Genomic DNA, 18090 nt, shown 5'->3' on the forward strand with positions numbered 1-18090 from the left:
CATCCCAAAGCGCTTTACAGCCAGTGAAGCACTTTTGAAGTATAGTCACTGTTGCAAAGTAGGAAACAGCAACCAATTTACATTCAGTAAGATTCCTTAAGCAGCCGTGTTACGATAGGCAGATCCTCTATTTCATTCACTTTGGGTTGAGGGATAAATATTGGCTCAGGGAGAACTGCCCTTCTCGTCTTCCAAATAGTGCCATGGGATCTTTTTGGTCTACCTGAGAGGACAGGTTTAATCATAGAGTCCCCACAGTGCAGAAGCAAGCTATTCGGCCTATCGAGTCTGCACTGAATCTCAAACAGATCATCCCCCCCGGCCCTATCCCCGTAACCCGACACATTTACCCCATTAATCCCCCCAAACGACATACTTTGGGGCACTAAAGGAACGATTTGCCAATCCACCTAACTTGGTACATCTTTGGTTCTGGGAGGAAACCAAAGCACCCAGAAAAAACCCATGCAGACACGGGGAGAATGTGCAAACTCCGCTCAGACTGTCACCCAAGGCCGGAATTGAACCCTGGTTCCTGGCACTGTGAGGCAACAGTGCTAACCATTGTCTCTCCGTGCCACCTCATATGAATATGTTTAAATTGGGGCATTGCTTAACTGGATCCAATGTGAGGCAGTGAGCACAAGGGATGATGGGTGACTTGGTGTGAGTTAGGATACAGAGAGCAGAGTTTTAGATGACCATAAATGGACGATTGCTGGCTAGACCAGCATTTACTCCCCATACATAATTCCTTAAGAAGCAGTTAGCCATCTTCTTGAACCATTGCAATCCATGTTGTGCAGATAAATCCACAAAAACTGATGGTGCTGTTAGGAAAGTTAGTTCCAGAACTTTGGACGGTGTAAGGTACGGGGCCAGCCAGGAATATATCGGAATGTTCAAGTCTGGATGCAACAAAAGACAGTGATGAGGGTTTCAGCAAATGGATGGAAAGATGTGGTCTTTTGATGCAGATCTTTAATCAGAAACTCATCTAATGATCTGATCTGACACTAAGTTTGCAAACAGTCTGGCTCAGCCTCGGCATGTTGTCAGGGAGCGGGATGGAGTCAATGCTGAGGAGTCTGAGATCATGTCTGCGACCAATCAGCCTGGACCTCATGCTCAAATCTCTGAAATAAGACGTGAAGCCAAGACTCGTGGACTCACAAATGAGTGCATCAGCCAAAGAGCCATGGCTGACACTGCAGGACGGGATGTAAGAGGCTCACGGTTCAACTGGAAATGGATTGATTTTCCTTCGCTGGTGGAGAAATTTAAATTCCACTCTGGAACAGGTTGTAGCCATGGGGAGAAGGTTTGATCCCCACCTCCAATCATATCCCAAAGCCAGCACTTGGAGCCTCGAAAAATACAAGTTGAAACTACGTATTGATATCCGTGGGACGGGTCAGAATCATAGATACCTACAGTGCAAAAGAAGGCCATTTGGCCCAAAGAGTCTCACAGACCGCAGTCCCACCTAGGCCCGATCCATTACCCCATACGTTTATCCTGGCTAGTCCCCTTGGCACTAAGGGTCAATTAGCATAGCCAATCAGCCGAATCCACACATTCTTGGACCGTGGGAGGAAACCGGAGCACCCAGAGGAAACCCACGCAGACACCAGGAGAATGTGCAAAACTCCACACAGACAGTGACCCAAGGCTGGGAATTGAACCAGAGTCCCTGGTGCTGTGAGGCAGCAGTGCCAACCATTGTGTCTCTGTGTGGTTTTGGGCAGGACAGGAAAATGGCTCAACTAAGTCTTGTGGTCAGACCCAGGAACTGGTAGGGTGTGGTGGGGGCAGTAAGTGGGACAGTGGACAGCGGAGGGAGGGCAAAGGGAAGAAATCCAGGACTTGCTGGAGAGGGCACTCTACAGGCCAAAACAATGCCACATGCCTGGGCCTGTGAAAGTAAAAGCTAAAGCTATTTCCTATCCTTTTAGTGGAGGTGATTCCAGTTCTCCCTGTTGTTTAAGCTGCTTGTCACTTGATATCATTATTCGACCACTGGTAAGAGTGTGGTTTATGCAGATAAATTGCCCAGCCATTTATAGGCCATCTGAAAATGAGTTCAGCTGGGCCTTGAGCCTCAACAGGCAAGGCCATGGTGACCCCCATTTGAAATGGTCCTCCAGCTCACACTCCCATCTTACAGAAAGGAAGCAGGCGGGAGACAGTGAATGTTCCATCCTAATTTCCAGCATTCCATAAAAATAAACCCTACTCCCCAAACCCCCCCAATTTAGACATTTTGTCCAGATCTTTCAATCATTAAGAAAAAAAAATGGCCTGTTTATTTGAGGAGAAGAAAAATAATATAGTTTATGACATCTGAGAAGTAAATTGCTGTAATAATATCTGGACGTTTTGCACAGTGTTTTCACATAGCCCTTGTGTGGGAATTAATACAAAGCAGGAATTGTACAAAAACCAGGTGTGAGAGCACTCTTACTGACAGACGGTCAAGTTTAGCTGTCCCATGTGAGCAAGGCATTGCTTTAACAAGAAGCAATCAAGCGCTGGACTTTGGGTTCATTTAACATCTCATTTTTGCAAAGGGCGAACAGTCTGCACATTCTCTGCGAGGCCTTTTTATTAAGTGGGCCGCGGGGGTTTCCAGTTCCCTCCCCGGGCCCTCACTTCGAGCGCACTTTAAACTCGAGAAGACCCTCGCAAGGAGACCCTTCCACACATGGGCCCAGCCGGTCTCTCGCACGTTCCCTCCTGGTAAATCACAGGGGCTGAGTGAAGTGGCAGAGGAGCCATTGTGAAGCTGTCAAGCTGAGGCAAGTTAAATGGGCTGAAGTGATAGCTCATGTTAACACTCGACAGTCATTACCAGGCAAACAAAGAGCCGGCAGAGGACAGTTAAAAGGCAATTTGGCTCTGATGGGTGGTCGATTTTAAAAACAACAAGAGCGAGAAATAAAAGGGGACGGACAGTCCTGCCACTCATGGCTGAACGCACGGAATCTGGGCCCTTTTTAAATTGACAGGGCTTCTTTCAGCGGTGACCTGAACAAACAGGAGAGAGTGGAATCATTTCTCTCGGTGAATACAATGGAGGAGGGTGTCCCTGGGAGGTCTGAGATGGTTGCTTTTACCGCACAATGTTAACAACTGGCAGGTCTAAAGAGGCAAGCCTCCTTATTTTTGCCATTCGAACTGTCACTAATATTCTCCACCCACCCGCCTCCTTTATCTCTCACAGCAGGTGGACATATACCACAGCAGGGCGGGGTAACCAAGCATAAATGCTGACATGGTAGAGAACAGAACAGGTGGGATGTTCAAGCAAACCCACCTCCCCCGCAGCCCACCCCAGCCAATGAGAGAGCCATTACTTTAACGTGCTAAAATTACCCCATCATTTGTCAGCTCCTAATTCAAAATTGTCGGTCAATGGCTGAGGCAGGAGCAGGTAAATGGTCAGGAGAATCATAGAATCCCTACAGTGCAGAAGGAGGCCATTCGGCCCAGCGAGCCTGCCCGTAACCCCATGTATTTAGCCTGCTAATCCCCCTGACAGTGAGGAGGCAATTTTAGCATGTCCAGTACACCTAACCAGCACGCGTTTCAGACCGTGGGAGGAAACCGGAGCATCCGGAGGAAACCCATGGAGACATGGGGAGAATGTGCAGACTCCACGCAGGCATTGACCCAAGCCGGGAATTGAATCCGAGCCCCTAGCGCTGTGAGGCAGCAGTGCTAACCACTTGTCCTGCCTGCTTTCTGTCCCTGAAAGGACAATTGAGGTCACAGTGGCACAGTCGTTGGCACTGCTATCTTACAGTGCCTGGAATCCGGGTTCGATTCCTGACTTGAGTCACTGTCTATGTGGAATTTGCACATTTTCCCCGTGTCTGCACGGGTTTCCTCCGGATGCTCCGGTTTGCTCCCATAGTCCAAAAGACGTGCTGGTTAGGTGCATTGGCCATGCTAAATTCTCCCTCAGTGTACCCGGAGTGTGGCGACTAGGTGATTTTTCCCAGTAACTTCATTGCAGTGTGAATGTAAGCCTAATTGTGATGCTAATAAATAAATAAAACATCTTCAAAGGTCGAAGAGAATCTGGCTTTGGCACTGTTGTTTCTGAGGATAATTTCTTTCACTCCAAGTTTAGAGACAATTAGTTTTTTTTTGGTATTTCATCCAACGTGGGAAATAATAAGAAGTAGGAGGCAACTAATTAAATGCTCTAGCTGATGGTGAGGTGGCATCTAAACAACTACGGGATTACCTTAGCTGTTTTAAACTGTAATTACACTAATTGCTTTTGGCGCCCAAAAGAATCCATTGCAGGCAGATTGTCTCTGTTATTCCAGTGATGAACTAGTGGGATTCTTGGCCAGAGTTGCGCTGACACAAGGGGGCAGAGAGAGAGAGAGAGATGTTTCCAAAGCTTCAATCCTGCTTCCTCTCAGTCACAGCAAAGGCAGCGTTTATCGGCCTACTCGTCACAGGATGAAAGCACACACAGCCAACTCTGATCTGAAGTAACTGCAGTTCAGTCGATTTATTTTTGCAACCCTAATCTTCCTTTAATTGTTTCGTAACGAGTGGCACTTCAGCCTCAATCCTACCCTTATGTAATCGAATTAGAAACACCCCCCCCCTTTAATCCAACCCTTCCTCTCACTGTGCGAAACCTGCACTAACACTTGATTAGTTTACAAACAAGTTCATATCTCTGCACTGCCTGCTTTACTTATTGGCGGATTCATTGTAAATTCGGTTTTCATTAGAATCTACAGTGCAGAAGGTGGCCATTTCGCCCATCAAGCATGCACTGACAACAATCCCACCCAGGCCCTATCCCCATAACCCCATGTATTTACCCTGCTAATCCCCCTGACAGTAAGGGGCAATTTTAGCATGGTCAATCCACATAACCTGCACGTCTTTCGGACTATGGGAGGAAACCAGATAACCTGGATGAAGCATACGCAGACATGGGGAGAACGTGCAAACTCCAAACAGACAGTCATCCAAGGTGGGAATTGTACCCATGTCCCTGGCGCTGTGAGGCAGCAATGCTAAGCGTTGTGACACCCATGCTGTGATTTTTTTCCTTCTTCTTTGAAATGGCAAACAGTTAGCATGCTTGAATGCAGAAACAAGACAAGATAAAGTGGCCATGTTGGAATGCGGATGGTTGGATCTGTGTTGCCATGGTGCATCATCACACTGCACTTAACACCAGAAAGAAAAACTTGATTTTCATGACCTCATGACATCCCAAAGTGCTTGGCAGCCACTGGAGTGTTTTTTTGAAATGTAGTCATCGTAATGGAAGAATTTTTTTTTATTCATTCATGAAACACAGGCATCACTGGCTATCCAGCATTTATTGCCCATCTCTAGTTGCCCTTGAACTGAGTGGTTTGCTAGGCCATTTCAGAGGACAGTTGATAGTCACAGAATGCCTAATTTGCAGAAAAAGCCATTTGGCCCATCAAGTCTGCAGTGATAGAATATCTTACCCAGGCTTTCTCCCCCAACCTATCCCTGTAACCCCACATCTAATCCCCCTAACAGACACATCTTGGCAATTACACTAAGAGGCAATTTAGCATGGTCAATCCACTTCTTTGGACTGTGGGAGGAAACTGGAGCACCCAGAAGAAACCCACGCTGGCACGGAGAGAATGTGTAAGCTCCGCACAGACAGTGATCCAAGCTGGGAATTGAACCCAGGTCCCTGGCGCTGTGAGGCAGCAGTGCTAACCACTGTGTCATCATGCCACAATCCCATTGTCATGGGTCTGGAGCCACATGTAGGCCAAATCAGGTAAGGACAGCAGATTTCCTTCCCTAAAGGAGATTAGCGAACCAGATGGGTTTTTGTTGACAATCGACAATTATTTCATGGTCATCTGTAGATTCTCAATTCCAGATTTTTTTATTTGAATTCAAATCCCACCAGCTGTTGTAGCGGGATTCGAACCTGGGTCCCCAGGACATTATCTGAGTTTCTGCGTTAATAATTTTGTGATAATACCACTAGGCCATCGCCTCCCCTGAGATAACCAATTTATGCACAGCAACTTCCATGGGCAACAATGTGATAAATGATTGATAATCTATTTTGGTGATATTGGTTGAGAATTAAATATCAGGTAGAATGCTGAGAAAAACTCTGTTCCTCTTCCGCATCCGCCTGAGAAAATACACTGAATCTTGGTTTCAAACCTTAGTCAAAGGTTTGGGGTGATATGGTGACACATAGCTAGCACTTCTGCCTCACAGCACCAGGGACCAGGGTTCAATTCCCGGCTTGGATCATTGTCTGTGTGGAGTTTACACATTCTTCCCATGTCTGCATGGGTTTCATCTGGGTGTTCCAGTTTCCTCTCAGAGTCCAAAGATATGCTGGTTAGGTTGATTGGCCTTGCTAAATTGCCCCTCAATGTCAGGGGAATTAGTCAGGGTAAATGCATGGGGTCACGGGAATAAGCGCCTGGGTGGGATTGTTGTCAGTGCAGGTTTGATGAGCTGAATGGCCTCCTTCTGCACAGTTTTGTCCTATGATTCTATGAAAATACATGACCTCCAACAGTGTAGCACTCCCTCAGTATGGCACTGGAATGACAGCCTTGACTTTGTGGTCAACTCTCAAGTCTGGGTCTTAAACCTACAGCCTTCTGACTTAGTGCCGCCCACTGAACCACTGATGACATTAGGGAGGAAACGAGGAGGAAATATTAAACTGACTACCCCAGAGGGAAACTGGTGGGATGGGGATTGGACCAATTTAACTTTCAAAGGAGAATAAAATCAGGGAGAGGTGCAGAATGGCTAACTGAACCAAATACATCGCTCCCCTGTAGGAGAGGGTGGGAAATGGCTGAAACACACTGTCAAATAAAAGAGTTTGGAGCAAGCTTTTGAAGAATAGAGGGATTGATCAGGACAAAGCATTCTGGAGGAGCTTTTCATTAAATGGATATGAACAAATTTGCAACAGGATTGCAACTGAATGAGTGAGACTTCTACACAGGGACAAATAGAACCAACCCCTTCTTCAGGCTCATGCTGATGGAATGCCATTGTCTCTGTCTAAGGGTGTTGCAGGAGCACTCTCCCATCAGAACATTAGAACCAGATGCACTTCAGCCATTCAAGGAGGCAGCTCATCATTCGTTTCTCAATGGCAATTAGGAATAAGCAATAAATCCTGGCCTTGCCAGTGATGCTCACATCTCAAGGGAATTTTTGTTAAAAACCTCGCTGCTTCAAATATTTACCCACTGTTCCTTTGAAAGTTGCAGTGTTCTTTCCTTCAGGTACTCCCTGAGTCAAAGTAGTCCACATGTGCAGAATCTCCAGTTAATCTCCTGCTTTTTTATTTGAGTAGTTTGCAGGGCATTTGCTCATTCACCTCTGCAGTGCGCTTTAGGGAAGGAAATCTGCTGTCCTTACCTGGCCTGGCCAACATATGACTCCAGAGCCACAGCAATGTGGTTGACTCTCAACTGCCCTCCATGGGCAACTAGGGATGGTTAATAAATGCTGGCATCTTTTCTCTGCAAATGCTGACCTACCTGCTACTTCCTGCTTTAAAATAATATTCTGAGTTATCAGCATCGTTGACAACTTATTGGCTGGCCTGAGAGATTCTTGGGTCAACTCCTTCAGTTACTGAACTTGTTCTGGTGAAAATAGTCCCACAGCTCTTGTTGCCTTGAATTTTGTTGTCTCTTTCTCACGGACCATTTGGATTTGAATTGTTTTTTGGAGCAAGCAAGGAGATAGATTAAAGGCTTATAGAGTCATAGAGGTTTACAGCAAGGAAACAGGCCCTTTGGCCCTACTTGTCCATGCCACCATTTTTTTTTAAACCCCTAAGCTAATCCCAATTGCCAACAGTTGGCCCATATCCCTCTATACCCATCGTACCCATGTAACTACCTAAATGCTTTTTAAAAGATAAAATTGTATCCACCTCCACTTCTACCTCTGGCAGCTTGTTCCAGACACTCACTCTCACCCTCTGTGTGAAACAAATTGCCCCTCTGGACACTTTCGTATCTCTCCCCTCTCACCTTAAACTTATGCCCTCTAGTTTTAGGTCGCCTACCTTTGGGAAAAGATATTAACTATCTAGCTTGTCTATGCCCCTCATTATTTTACAGACCTCTATAAGGTCACCCTTCAGCTTCCTACACTCCAGCCCTACTCACTCTGCATATTGGCTTTTCTAATCCTGAGAAAGGATTTAAAACAGAAATTCCAAAATACTACTTATTTGATGAGAAGATTCACTGGAGATAATCTACTGTTCTTATTTGAGATAAAGCCATGGGCCAGAACTCATGCTCCAATGAGGCTATTAAAATCCCCCCCATAGGATCTTTTACATCTAGCTGAGAGGGCAAACATGGCCTCCGTTTAATGTCTTATCCAAAAGGTGACACCTCCAGATCACTCATGCTTTAGCTGATTGGAAGTCAAGGTTCAAAGGATTGAATGGACTACTCCTGTTCCTATAATCCTCATAAGAAGTCTCACAACACCATGTTAAAGTCCAACAGGTTTACTTAGTCGTAAACACCACTAGCTTTCGGGGTTTGCCCCTTCGCCAGGTGAGTGGGACTTCTGATCACAAAGTTTGTTCTGATCACAAGGTTTGCAATCAGAACTCCCACTCACCTGACAAAGGGGCAAACCCTGAAAGCTAGTGGCGTTTCCTACTAAATAAACCTGTTGGACTTTAACCTGGTGTTGTGAGACTTCTTACTGTGTTTACCCCAATCCAACGCTGGCATCTCCACATCATGCCTATAATTCTAGCCCAAGAGCAAATAGACTGAAATAGGAACCCTTGCCTTGAAAACTTGATGACGATGGAGATTTGACTTCCATCCAATTGAATAACATTGGTCACCAATTCTTTATTTATTTCCGAATAACTATCAGTTATTAACTATTTTCTTTGTAGAAGGATCGAGGACTCCAGACAAGCCTTCATAACCTTTGGACAACAACTCTGACCATCACTTTATAATAAGCCAACACAGAAAGTCAGGTCACAGTCATTGTTTTTGTTTAGTTTCTGATCATAGTTCAGAAATATTCAATCGACTTCCAGCTCTGACAGGATTTTTGGGGTCACCTTTTCCACATTTCCACTCCACTTTGTGTGAAGACGCGTCTAACATCGAGCCTAATTTTAAGGCTTTGGCTCTTTGCTCAGGAATCTCACACCAGAGGATATAGTTGCTATCTCTTTACAATATCAACTCCTTCATCACCTTAAACACCTCAACTAAACCACCCTTTAATCTTATACACTCAAAGCATCTTTTCTTGCTCTAGGTCTATGAATAATAGAGTTACTGCAGCCTTTTGTTTATTCTTTTATTGAATGTAGGCACCTCTGGCAAGACCAGCATCTGTTTCCCATCCCTAACTGCCCTTGAACGTAAGACCATTGAATTTAGGAGCAGGGGAGACATTGGCCTAGAATATTATTGCTGGACCATTCATCCAGAAACTCAGCTAATGTTCTGGGGACCTAGTTTGAATCTTGCCACAGCAGATGGTGGAATTTAAATTCAATTTTTAAATATCTGGAATTAAGAATCTGCTGATGACCATGAAACCATTGTTGGATAAACCCATTTGGTTCACTAATATACTTTAGGGAAGGAAATCTGCCGTCCTTACCTGGTCTGGCTTACATGTGACTCCAGAGCCACAGCAATGTGGTTGACACTCAACTGCCCTCCAAGGGCAACTGAAGATGGGTAATAAATGCTGGTCAGCTGGTGTTGCCCATGTCCCATGAATGAATAAAAAAAAAATACAGCCATTTGGGCCAGTTCTGCTCTTCAATAAGATCAAGGTTGTGGATCCACCCTTCACTGCTCTCTGAGATAAAGCATTCTGCAAACAGTCCTCTGAGAGAAAAGAGTTCTCTCCATCTCAGCCTTAGATTCTTATTCTTAAACTGCCCCCTCATTCTGGTCTCCACCACATGTCATGGAATCATAGAATCCCCACGGTGCAGAAGGAGGCCATTCAGCCCATCAAGCCTGCACTAACAACAATTCCACCCAGGCCCTATCCCTGTAACCCCATGTATTTACCCTGCTAATCCCTCTGACACTAAGGGGGGCAATTTAGTATGGCCATTCAAACTAATCTGCACATCTTTGGAGTAGGGGAGGAAACCGGAGCACCTTGAAGAAACCAATGTGTGGATTCAATAGTAATTTTCAAAAGGGAATTAAATAACTTCTTCAAGAGGAAGAATTTGCAGCATTATCAGGAAAGGGAGTGGGAGTAATTGGAAAGCTCTTTCAAAGTGTTGGCATAGATATGATGGACCAATTGGTCTCCTTCTTTAGTTTCATCAACATACAATTGTCTATCATTCATTTTATTTCTTGCAGGATGCTGGAGGATGACCTGAAACTCAGCAGCGATGAGGATGACAGCGAACAGGTAAGCACAACAACTTGCATTGACCTAGTGCCTTTAACGAAGTAAAATCCCCCATTGGACAGAAATTTGGCAGCAGGCCACATGACCAAGAGGGAGGCGATGGCCTAGTGGTATTATTACTAGGTATTAATCGACTATTTATCCAAAAACTCAACTAGTGTTCTGGGGAACCTGGGTACAAATCCCTCCATGGCAGATGGTGGAATTTGAATTCAATAAAAAATATCTGGTGTTAAGAATTTATTGATGAACATGAAGCCATTATCGATCGTCTGGAAAAACCCATCTGGTTCACTATTGTCCTTTAGGGAAGGAAATCTGCTGACCTCACCTGATCTTGCCTACACGTGACTCCAGATCTACAGCAATGTGGTTGACTCTGAAATGGCCTAGCAAGCCATTCAGTTCAAGGGCAACTAGGGATGGGCAATCAGTGACGCCCATATCCCACGAATGAATAAAAAAAGAGGCCAGGGGACTAGAAACCTGATCGAGGGCTGGAGAGACAGGAGGGTTTAGGGAAAGAATTCCAAAGGTTGAGGCCCACATAGCTGAAGGTATGAACACCATCGGGAATTGTCATTGATGCAACTTAGGAAGACAACAGAGATCTCAAAGGCCTGCAGCACTGGAGGAGGTTACAGAGAACTCTTAAACCTGTCTATGTCAAATGCTTTTCTTTATTCTTCTGTGTGGGTTACAAGCATGCCCTGAAGGAGGTGATCCTTAAATTCAAAGTGAAAACCCATGATTTGATATTGAACCAGAGGCAAGGACTTTTGCTTTATTGACTTGCAAATTGATCTGGATGATATTCCAGTGGCTTGAAGGAGCTTCCCAGATTTGACCGTTCAGCAAAACAGCTATACTCAATCTATGTCTTAGTTCAAACCCAATCACTGAGATTCTTAAAGACTTGACAAGTATTTGTAAACTTACAAACAATGATGGACAAGATTCCCATATGGAATGTTCCATACAAATTATGATAGTTACGCATTATAATACGCACATTCCATCTCCCACCCAACGCCATGTAATCTCCTGGGAATGAAAAGAAAGGCTTGTATTTATTTATATTACAGCACCTTTCACTATCAGCCAACATCTCAAAGAGCTTTACAACCAATGAAGTACTTTTGAAGGGAAGGCGATGACTTAGTGGTATTATCGCTGGACTATTAATCCAGAAATTCAGTTAGTATCCTGGGAACCCAGGTTCAAATCCCACCACGGCAGGTGGTGGAATTTGAATTCAGTTTGGAACTAAGAATCTACTGATGCCATGAAACCATTGTCGATTGTCAGAAAAACCCACATGGTTCACTAATGTCCTTTAGGGAAGGAAATCTGCCATCCTCACCTGGTCTGGCCTACATGTGACTCCAGAGCCACAGCAATGTAATTGAATTTCAACTATCCCTGGGCAACTACGGATAGGCAATAAATGCTGACAGCCAGCGACACCCAAGTGTAGTCACTATTGTGATGTTGTAAATGGGAGGTGGAGAAACAGTTAAAAACATAGCCCAATTTTGGGGAGGGGAATGCCTGGAAACTTCCCTTCTGTCTCCTTCCTGCCCCTATCGCACACCCTACACCCCATGCCTTCACCTTCAGCCATCAGAAGTAGCCCATAAGAAAATCCTAGCCAAGAAAATTTTGTTCAGTACCTACGTCTCATAGAAGATGCACTCCAACCCAAATCTCCAGTTTGAAGCAATACTGAGAACCAATATCCACCACACGGGGTTCCAGTCTGTCCCAGAGCATCCATTATTCCCTGGAAAAAGAACCAGCTCCTCACATCGAATCTGGATCTGCCTAATTTAAAATTGCGACCTTTGGTCTTCCCTAACCTATTCACCCCGAATGTATTGGGTTGGAAATGTAGTTGCGCATGAGGTGGAGAGGAGTAATTTTCTAACTATGTCCTGTGATTTCTGATGTTGATTCCTGGTTTTACAGAATCTTCCATTTTTAATTAGCGGTTGTTAAATTCGACAAAAATAAAGGCACTTAACCTTTCTTGTCATAAAATGAGAGGAAATGTCACCCAGTGACTTAATTATGTATAATTAAGAAGAGTGAAGTGCAGATGGTATAGCCTGCTACCTATGCACAAGCTGCAAAGCAAGGCTTTATTGCACATGACATTTACAATGGCAACAGGAACCCTATTAAACGCACATTTCTCTTTTATTTACTTGCGAGTTAGCGGCGAGCCTCAAATGATAGGAAATCAGAGGCTAACTCTGGAATTCATTTCCATTTATTCCATATAAACAGTTATCGATCCTCACTGCCTTGAGATGGTTATTTGGGTGCAAGGTTTTTTCCAGAAACACAAACAAACGCAGAACCCTGGGCCTGTGCCTAACACAGCAAACTTACCTTGATAGTGTCCAATAAATATCAACCCAACACATTTTTCACTTGGTGAGCTTCAACCTGATGATCTACAAAGAGATACCATTCCTAAGGTATGCTGGAGGTAGCTGTCAGCTTTGCAGATCTGAGGAGGAGATAAATTGATTTAATTACAGTCAACATCTGTTCTTACAATTTACTGTAATTCACATCGAGCTCGCTGCCTTCCTCAAACTTTAATGAATGTGGCAACTGCATGAGACCTTTAAGCATTCCCTTCTCTAAATGTATATGTGCCATGTCACTAGCTGAACAGAACAAAGCTGTGGGCACAGAACCCGAGTGTATAGACACGATGGAAGTGGCATCCTCAGCTCATCTCCTAACTGGAAATTGATTGGACTTGACATCAACACAAGAAGCACAGACGAGAAATATATCCGAGGCTTATTCACCATTTAGTGACCAGTGTGACATCTTTGCCAGTGTGTGTGACGATTACATTACCAGACTTAAAAAGTTTGACTTAAGACAGGTAGAAAATCATGATCTAAACATTGTGGAGTCTGACCTCTGTTAATTGTCCTTGATTGATTTGATCGAACGACACAGCTACTGATAATCTTGCGAGTCCTCCTGCCGAGACCGGCATTTGTATTCTGACATGAATTTCAGAAGGAGTCTCTCATTTAGCTTCTGGCGACAATGGACCATGTTTCAACTTGATGCCAGGAGGTTATCTGTGCCCCGTGTATCTGACAGTGAAAAAAAGGACTGGCATTTCTGAAGTGCCTTTCACAATCTCAGGTCCTTCGGAGAGGCAATGGCCTCCTGGTATTATTCCTAGACTATTGATCCAGAAACTCAACTAACGTCCTGTGGATCTGGGTTCAAATCCCGCTTCAGCAGATAATGGAATTTGAATGCAACAAAAAAAATCTGGAATTAAGAATCTACTGATGACAATGAAATGATTGTTGGAAAAATGCACCTTTAGGGAAGGAAATCTGCCATTGTTACATGTGATTTTGGAGCCACAGCAATGTAGTTGACTCTCAACTGCTCTCGGACAACTAGGGATGGACCATATATAGTGGTCAGCCAGTAAGGCCCACGTGTCACCAATGAATCAAACAATGAAGAGCTATGTTTCCTGTCCAGCAAAGGGCTTTGCATCAACTGAGTATTTCTGAAGCATATTCCCTGCTGTAATGTAGAAAACATGGCAGTCAATGTGCACACAGCATGACCCCACAAAAAAAGTAATATGACAATGACCAGATAATTTGTCGTAATTAAATTGATGAGGGAACAAATGTTGATCAGGACCCTAGGTTTTTTCTTCAAAATAGCACAACAGCATCTCTAACGCCCTTCCGCGAGGGCATACAGGGCTTTAATTTGATGTCTCATCTGAACAGTTGCATCTCTGACAGGACAGCACTTACTCGGTTTTTGCACCCGAATCTCTGGAGTGAAGTTTGAACCCATAACCTTTTGATTCAGAGTCAAAACCTAGACTACACAACCTGGCACATAGCAATGATATGATTCTGCTGAATCAGTGCTACCTCTCATCCCCACAGAGAGATAACGCTCCCATTCATTTTGTACCAGCGATTTCAGTTCCAGTTTTTCACTTGTGTCATTCCTGACCCTCATTAGAGGTGAATCCTCATCATCATTATGAACTCTTCCTTGTGTCTATCCACACTAGTTAGGTGTTAACATATTTGACAATATCTTCTCGTCTACATGACAAGATAATTTGAAAGTGAAATTGAGAACACATCTACGCTGTTTAGAAGACATTCTCATCAAGAGCAGTGACTTGCCACAAGCCATCAACACGGTGACATTTTAACACATACTTGTCCCATAATTAACCCATATTGTGTTCAATTGTGAGCAGCGCAGGTTCATAAGAAAGATTTTGATACAAAAAGCATTAAATTATGAGGCCACTTTGCAACAACCAAATTTGTATTCCCATGAGAAAGGCTAAAGAGCAATAAATTAGAATTTAAGTTTATTTATTGGAGTCACAAGTAGGCTTACATTAACACTGCAATGAAGTTACTGTGAAAATCCCCCAAGTCGTCACACTCCAGCACCTGTTCGGGTACACTGAAGGAGAATTTAGCATGGCCAATTCACCTAACCAGCACTTGTTTCACTCTGTGGGAGAAAACCAGAGCACATGGAGGAAACCCACGCAGACACAGAGAGAACATGCAAACTCCACAGAGAAAGTAACCCAAGGCCAGAATCGAACCCGGGTCGCTGGCGCTATGAGGCAGCAGTGCTAACTACTATGCCACCATTCAATCTGGAATCTGCAGCCACATTCCAGGAGAGAAACACTATTTGGATGAAGAGTGTCCTTAGTTGGCACTTCCATTGGCTTGATGGGTTACCTGTCACTGGTGGCCAAGCAGCCATCGTCTCCATCAGCCACAATCCCCCCCCCCTCCCCCGACCCCTCTTCCGCAGCACACTGGCTAGTCGCAAGAAATTGCCAGCATGTCTGCCTCGGATTCCACCCCTGCTTTGGGATGAGAAAATTCAGCTGTGTGAGTTTTGACTTAATGTTGGCACAATTTAATTTGAGTGCAATCTGGAATGTTAACACTGCTGGCTGTCAGTGTTTTGTAATGCTCCATTCTGTGTGCGTGTGTGTGTGTGTGTGTTTACACTTTGTGGATGTTTTTGATGGTAGAGTTAGTGTGAGAAGGAAGAAGATAGAAATTATTAGGTAAAATATGCACCCAGCTCGATTCATTTTCCCTCCTGCTATGCTGCCAGTTGAATGATGTGAGAATAATGGAACTGTCAACTAATCCCAGCAATCAGCAACAACAACTTATATTTATGTAGCATCTTTAATATATTAAAATGCCCAACGAGCTTCACCATAGCACCATTTGATAGGGAACCATTTAAAGCAATGTTCCAGCAGACGGTCAGAAGTTTGGCCAGATAGACAAGTTTATTTATTTGTGTCACTAGTGAGCTTACATTAACACTGCAATGAAGTTACTGTGAAAATCCCCCAGTTGCCACACATCAGCGCTTGTTCAGGTAATTTGAGGGAGAATTTAGCATGGCTAATGCAGGTAACCAGCACTTCTTTCAGACTGTAGGAAGAAACTGGAATACCCAGAGGAAACCCATGCAGACATGGGAAGAAAGTGCAGACTCTGCGCAGACAGTCACCTGAGCCGGGAATCGAACCCGTGTTCCTGGCACTGTGAGGTAGAAGTGCTAACCACTGTGCCACCGTGGACATTGCTGTCTGAAGTAGAGAGTCAGAGAGATTTAGAGATGGAATTTCAGAATTTAGGGCCGTGACAGTGATCCTCACCTTTGAGGATCTGGTTAAGTATTTGATCATTCTCATATAATATGGTCAGATTATAATCTTACTACTTGATGTAGTTGAACAATATTGTATTTAAGATGAGATAAATGGTCCCATTCATGTTACACTTACGGGGATATGGCCTGGGTAGGATTATTGTTGGTGCAGGTGTGATGGCCAAATGGCTTCCTTATGCACTGTAGAGATTCTATGATTCCATGATTAGTTGCCTTTTCCAGTCATTATCTTATTTGTTCAAATTACCAGGCAGAAGATCAAGTGCTGTGGGCTTATTATTCCCTGACTAGCTCTCTTTGCTAATGTCAATGACTACTGGAAACACCCAAGAGGGGAGTAAGCCCTCTAATTCATCTATATTTCCAAATTCCTCCATAATCCACCCGCCTACCATTCCCTCCATCCCTAATCTCAGTTTGGACTCTCTGCCCTCTGAGCCGGGATTAATTTCCTTCCTCTTCTACCTGCACCACAGCTTGCAACCTGTTCTCTGGTTTATCCCCAGTCACTTCACGCAATTATGTCTCTCCCCATCTTCACAAACCTCTATCATGATCTTATTGAATGGCCGCCTATATTGTATGTATTCCCAATCATCTGTGGTCTAATGCCCAATTCAATCAAACCTTTTGATTACAGTAGTGGAATGGTTATATTACCGGCCCTGTTCCTGAATGAATGTGAGGAAAAGCGAATTCAAATCCCTATCGTGACAGGTTTCGTAGAATCCCTACTGTGCTGAAGGAGGCCATTTGGCACATCAAGTCTGCACCAACTGACCTAACCAGGCCCACCCACACCCTCCCAACTCCATGCATTTACCTAAGCATCTTTGGATATTAAGGGACAATGTGCCATGGCCAATCTTCCTAACCTGCGCATCTTTTGGAATTGTGGGAGGAAACCCTCACAGAAACAGGAAGAACGTACAAACTCCATGCAGACAGATCCTTGACCCAAATCGAACCCCAGGCCCCTGGCACTGTGAGGCAGCAGTGCTAACCACTGCGCCACCGCGCCACCCTGAATTTAAATTCAGTTTTAAAATAATTTGGAAATGAAAATGCAATCAGTAGAAGTGACTGTGGCTGTCAACGTGTTGTTGGAATCCCACTAGTTCACATTGGTCTCGTGAGGAAGGAAAGCTGTCATCCTTGCTCAGCCTGGCCTATATGTGATTCCAGTCACACCCAAATGTATTTGACTCTTATCATCTCATTGAAGTTGTCAAGCAAACCACTCAGTTTGTAAAGATGGGTCATAAATCCTGCTTCTGTCAGTGACACTTACATCCCAAGTCTCAGTTCCTTTTAACGTTATGCCATGTATGTTGTCGACTCCATGATAGTAGAAAAGAGGCAAGTTATTCTACAGGCATAAACGATTTGAGCACAGCCAGGAATGGAACCAGACCATTCTTCCCCATCAATAAATTAGAGCATTTGTGGTGTTCCGTAACATCAGTGTCTTCCGAGCGAGATGGAATACTAAGCTCTACAACCAATCCAGCTAACAGATCAATAACAAGTGGACAAAAGTGATGATCCAAGTAGAAAGAGTGTCAACTGCGACCAGTAAATTGTCCAGCACAGCAAACAAATTAAGAGACAAATGTACCTGATTAATTAGATATTGATTGGATGTCCATGTGAGTGGAGTGATGTACATCCTCAATGCTTCTTGAGAGTTAGTGTTAATCAATTGAATGCTGATGCAAAAAGCGCCCTTGACCTTTGAGTGCATGGTTCTGGGTCAAGTTACTTCCAAGGAGTACACAAAGACTTTGAGCTCTGCATTAGATGAAAGACACTTTTTGGATCGGCACATTTAGCCAAGGGAGCGATTGCAGGAAGTTAATTCTCTTCTTGTTGTGATCAAAG

General features: G+C 44.2%; 1 protein-coding gene across 2 annotated transcripts in view; it reads left to right on the forward strand.

The window, feature by feature from the left end:
• The window catches only part of aff2 (AF4/FMR2 family, member 2), a 473840-nt gene that overhangs the window by 325535 nt on the left and 130215 nt on the right, over nucleotides 1-18090 (forward strand). For both annotated transcript variants that reach the window (XM_080187812.1, XM_080187813.1), the window contains exon 8: nucleotides 10410-10461. In XM_080187812.1, the coding sequence (XP_080043938.1) occupies nucleotides 10410-10461 (52 nt within the window). The remainder of the gene's footprint in view (nucleotides 1-10409; nucleotides 10462-18090) is intronic.

Source organism: Carcharhinus amblyrhynchos, chromosome 4 (assembly GCF_965287045.1).
Source record: "Carcharhinus amblyrhynchos chromosome 4, sCarAmb.v2.hapA, whole genome shotgun sequence".
Lineage (NCBI taxonomy): Eukaryota > Metazoa > Chordata > Chondrichthyes > Carcharhiniformes > Carcharhinidae > Carcharhinus > Carcharhinus amblyrhynchos.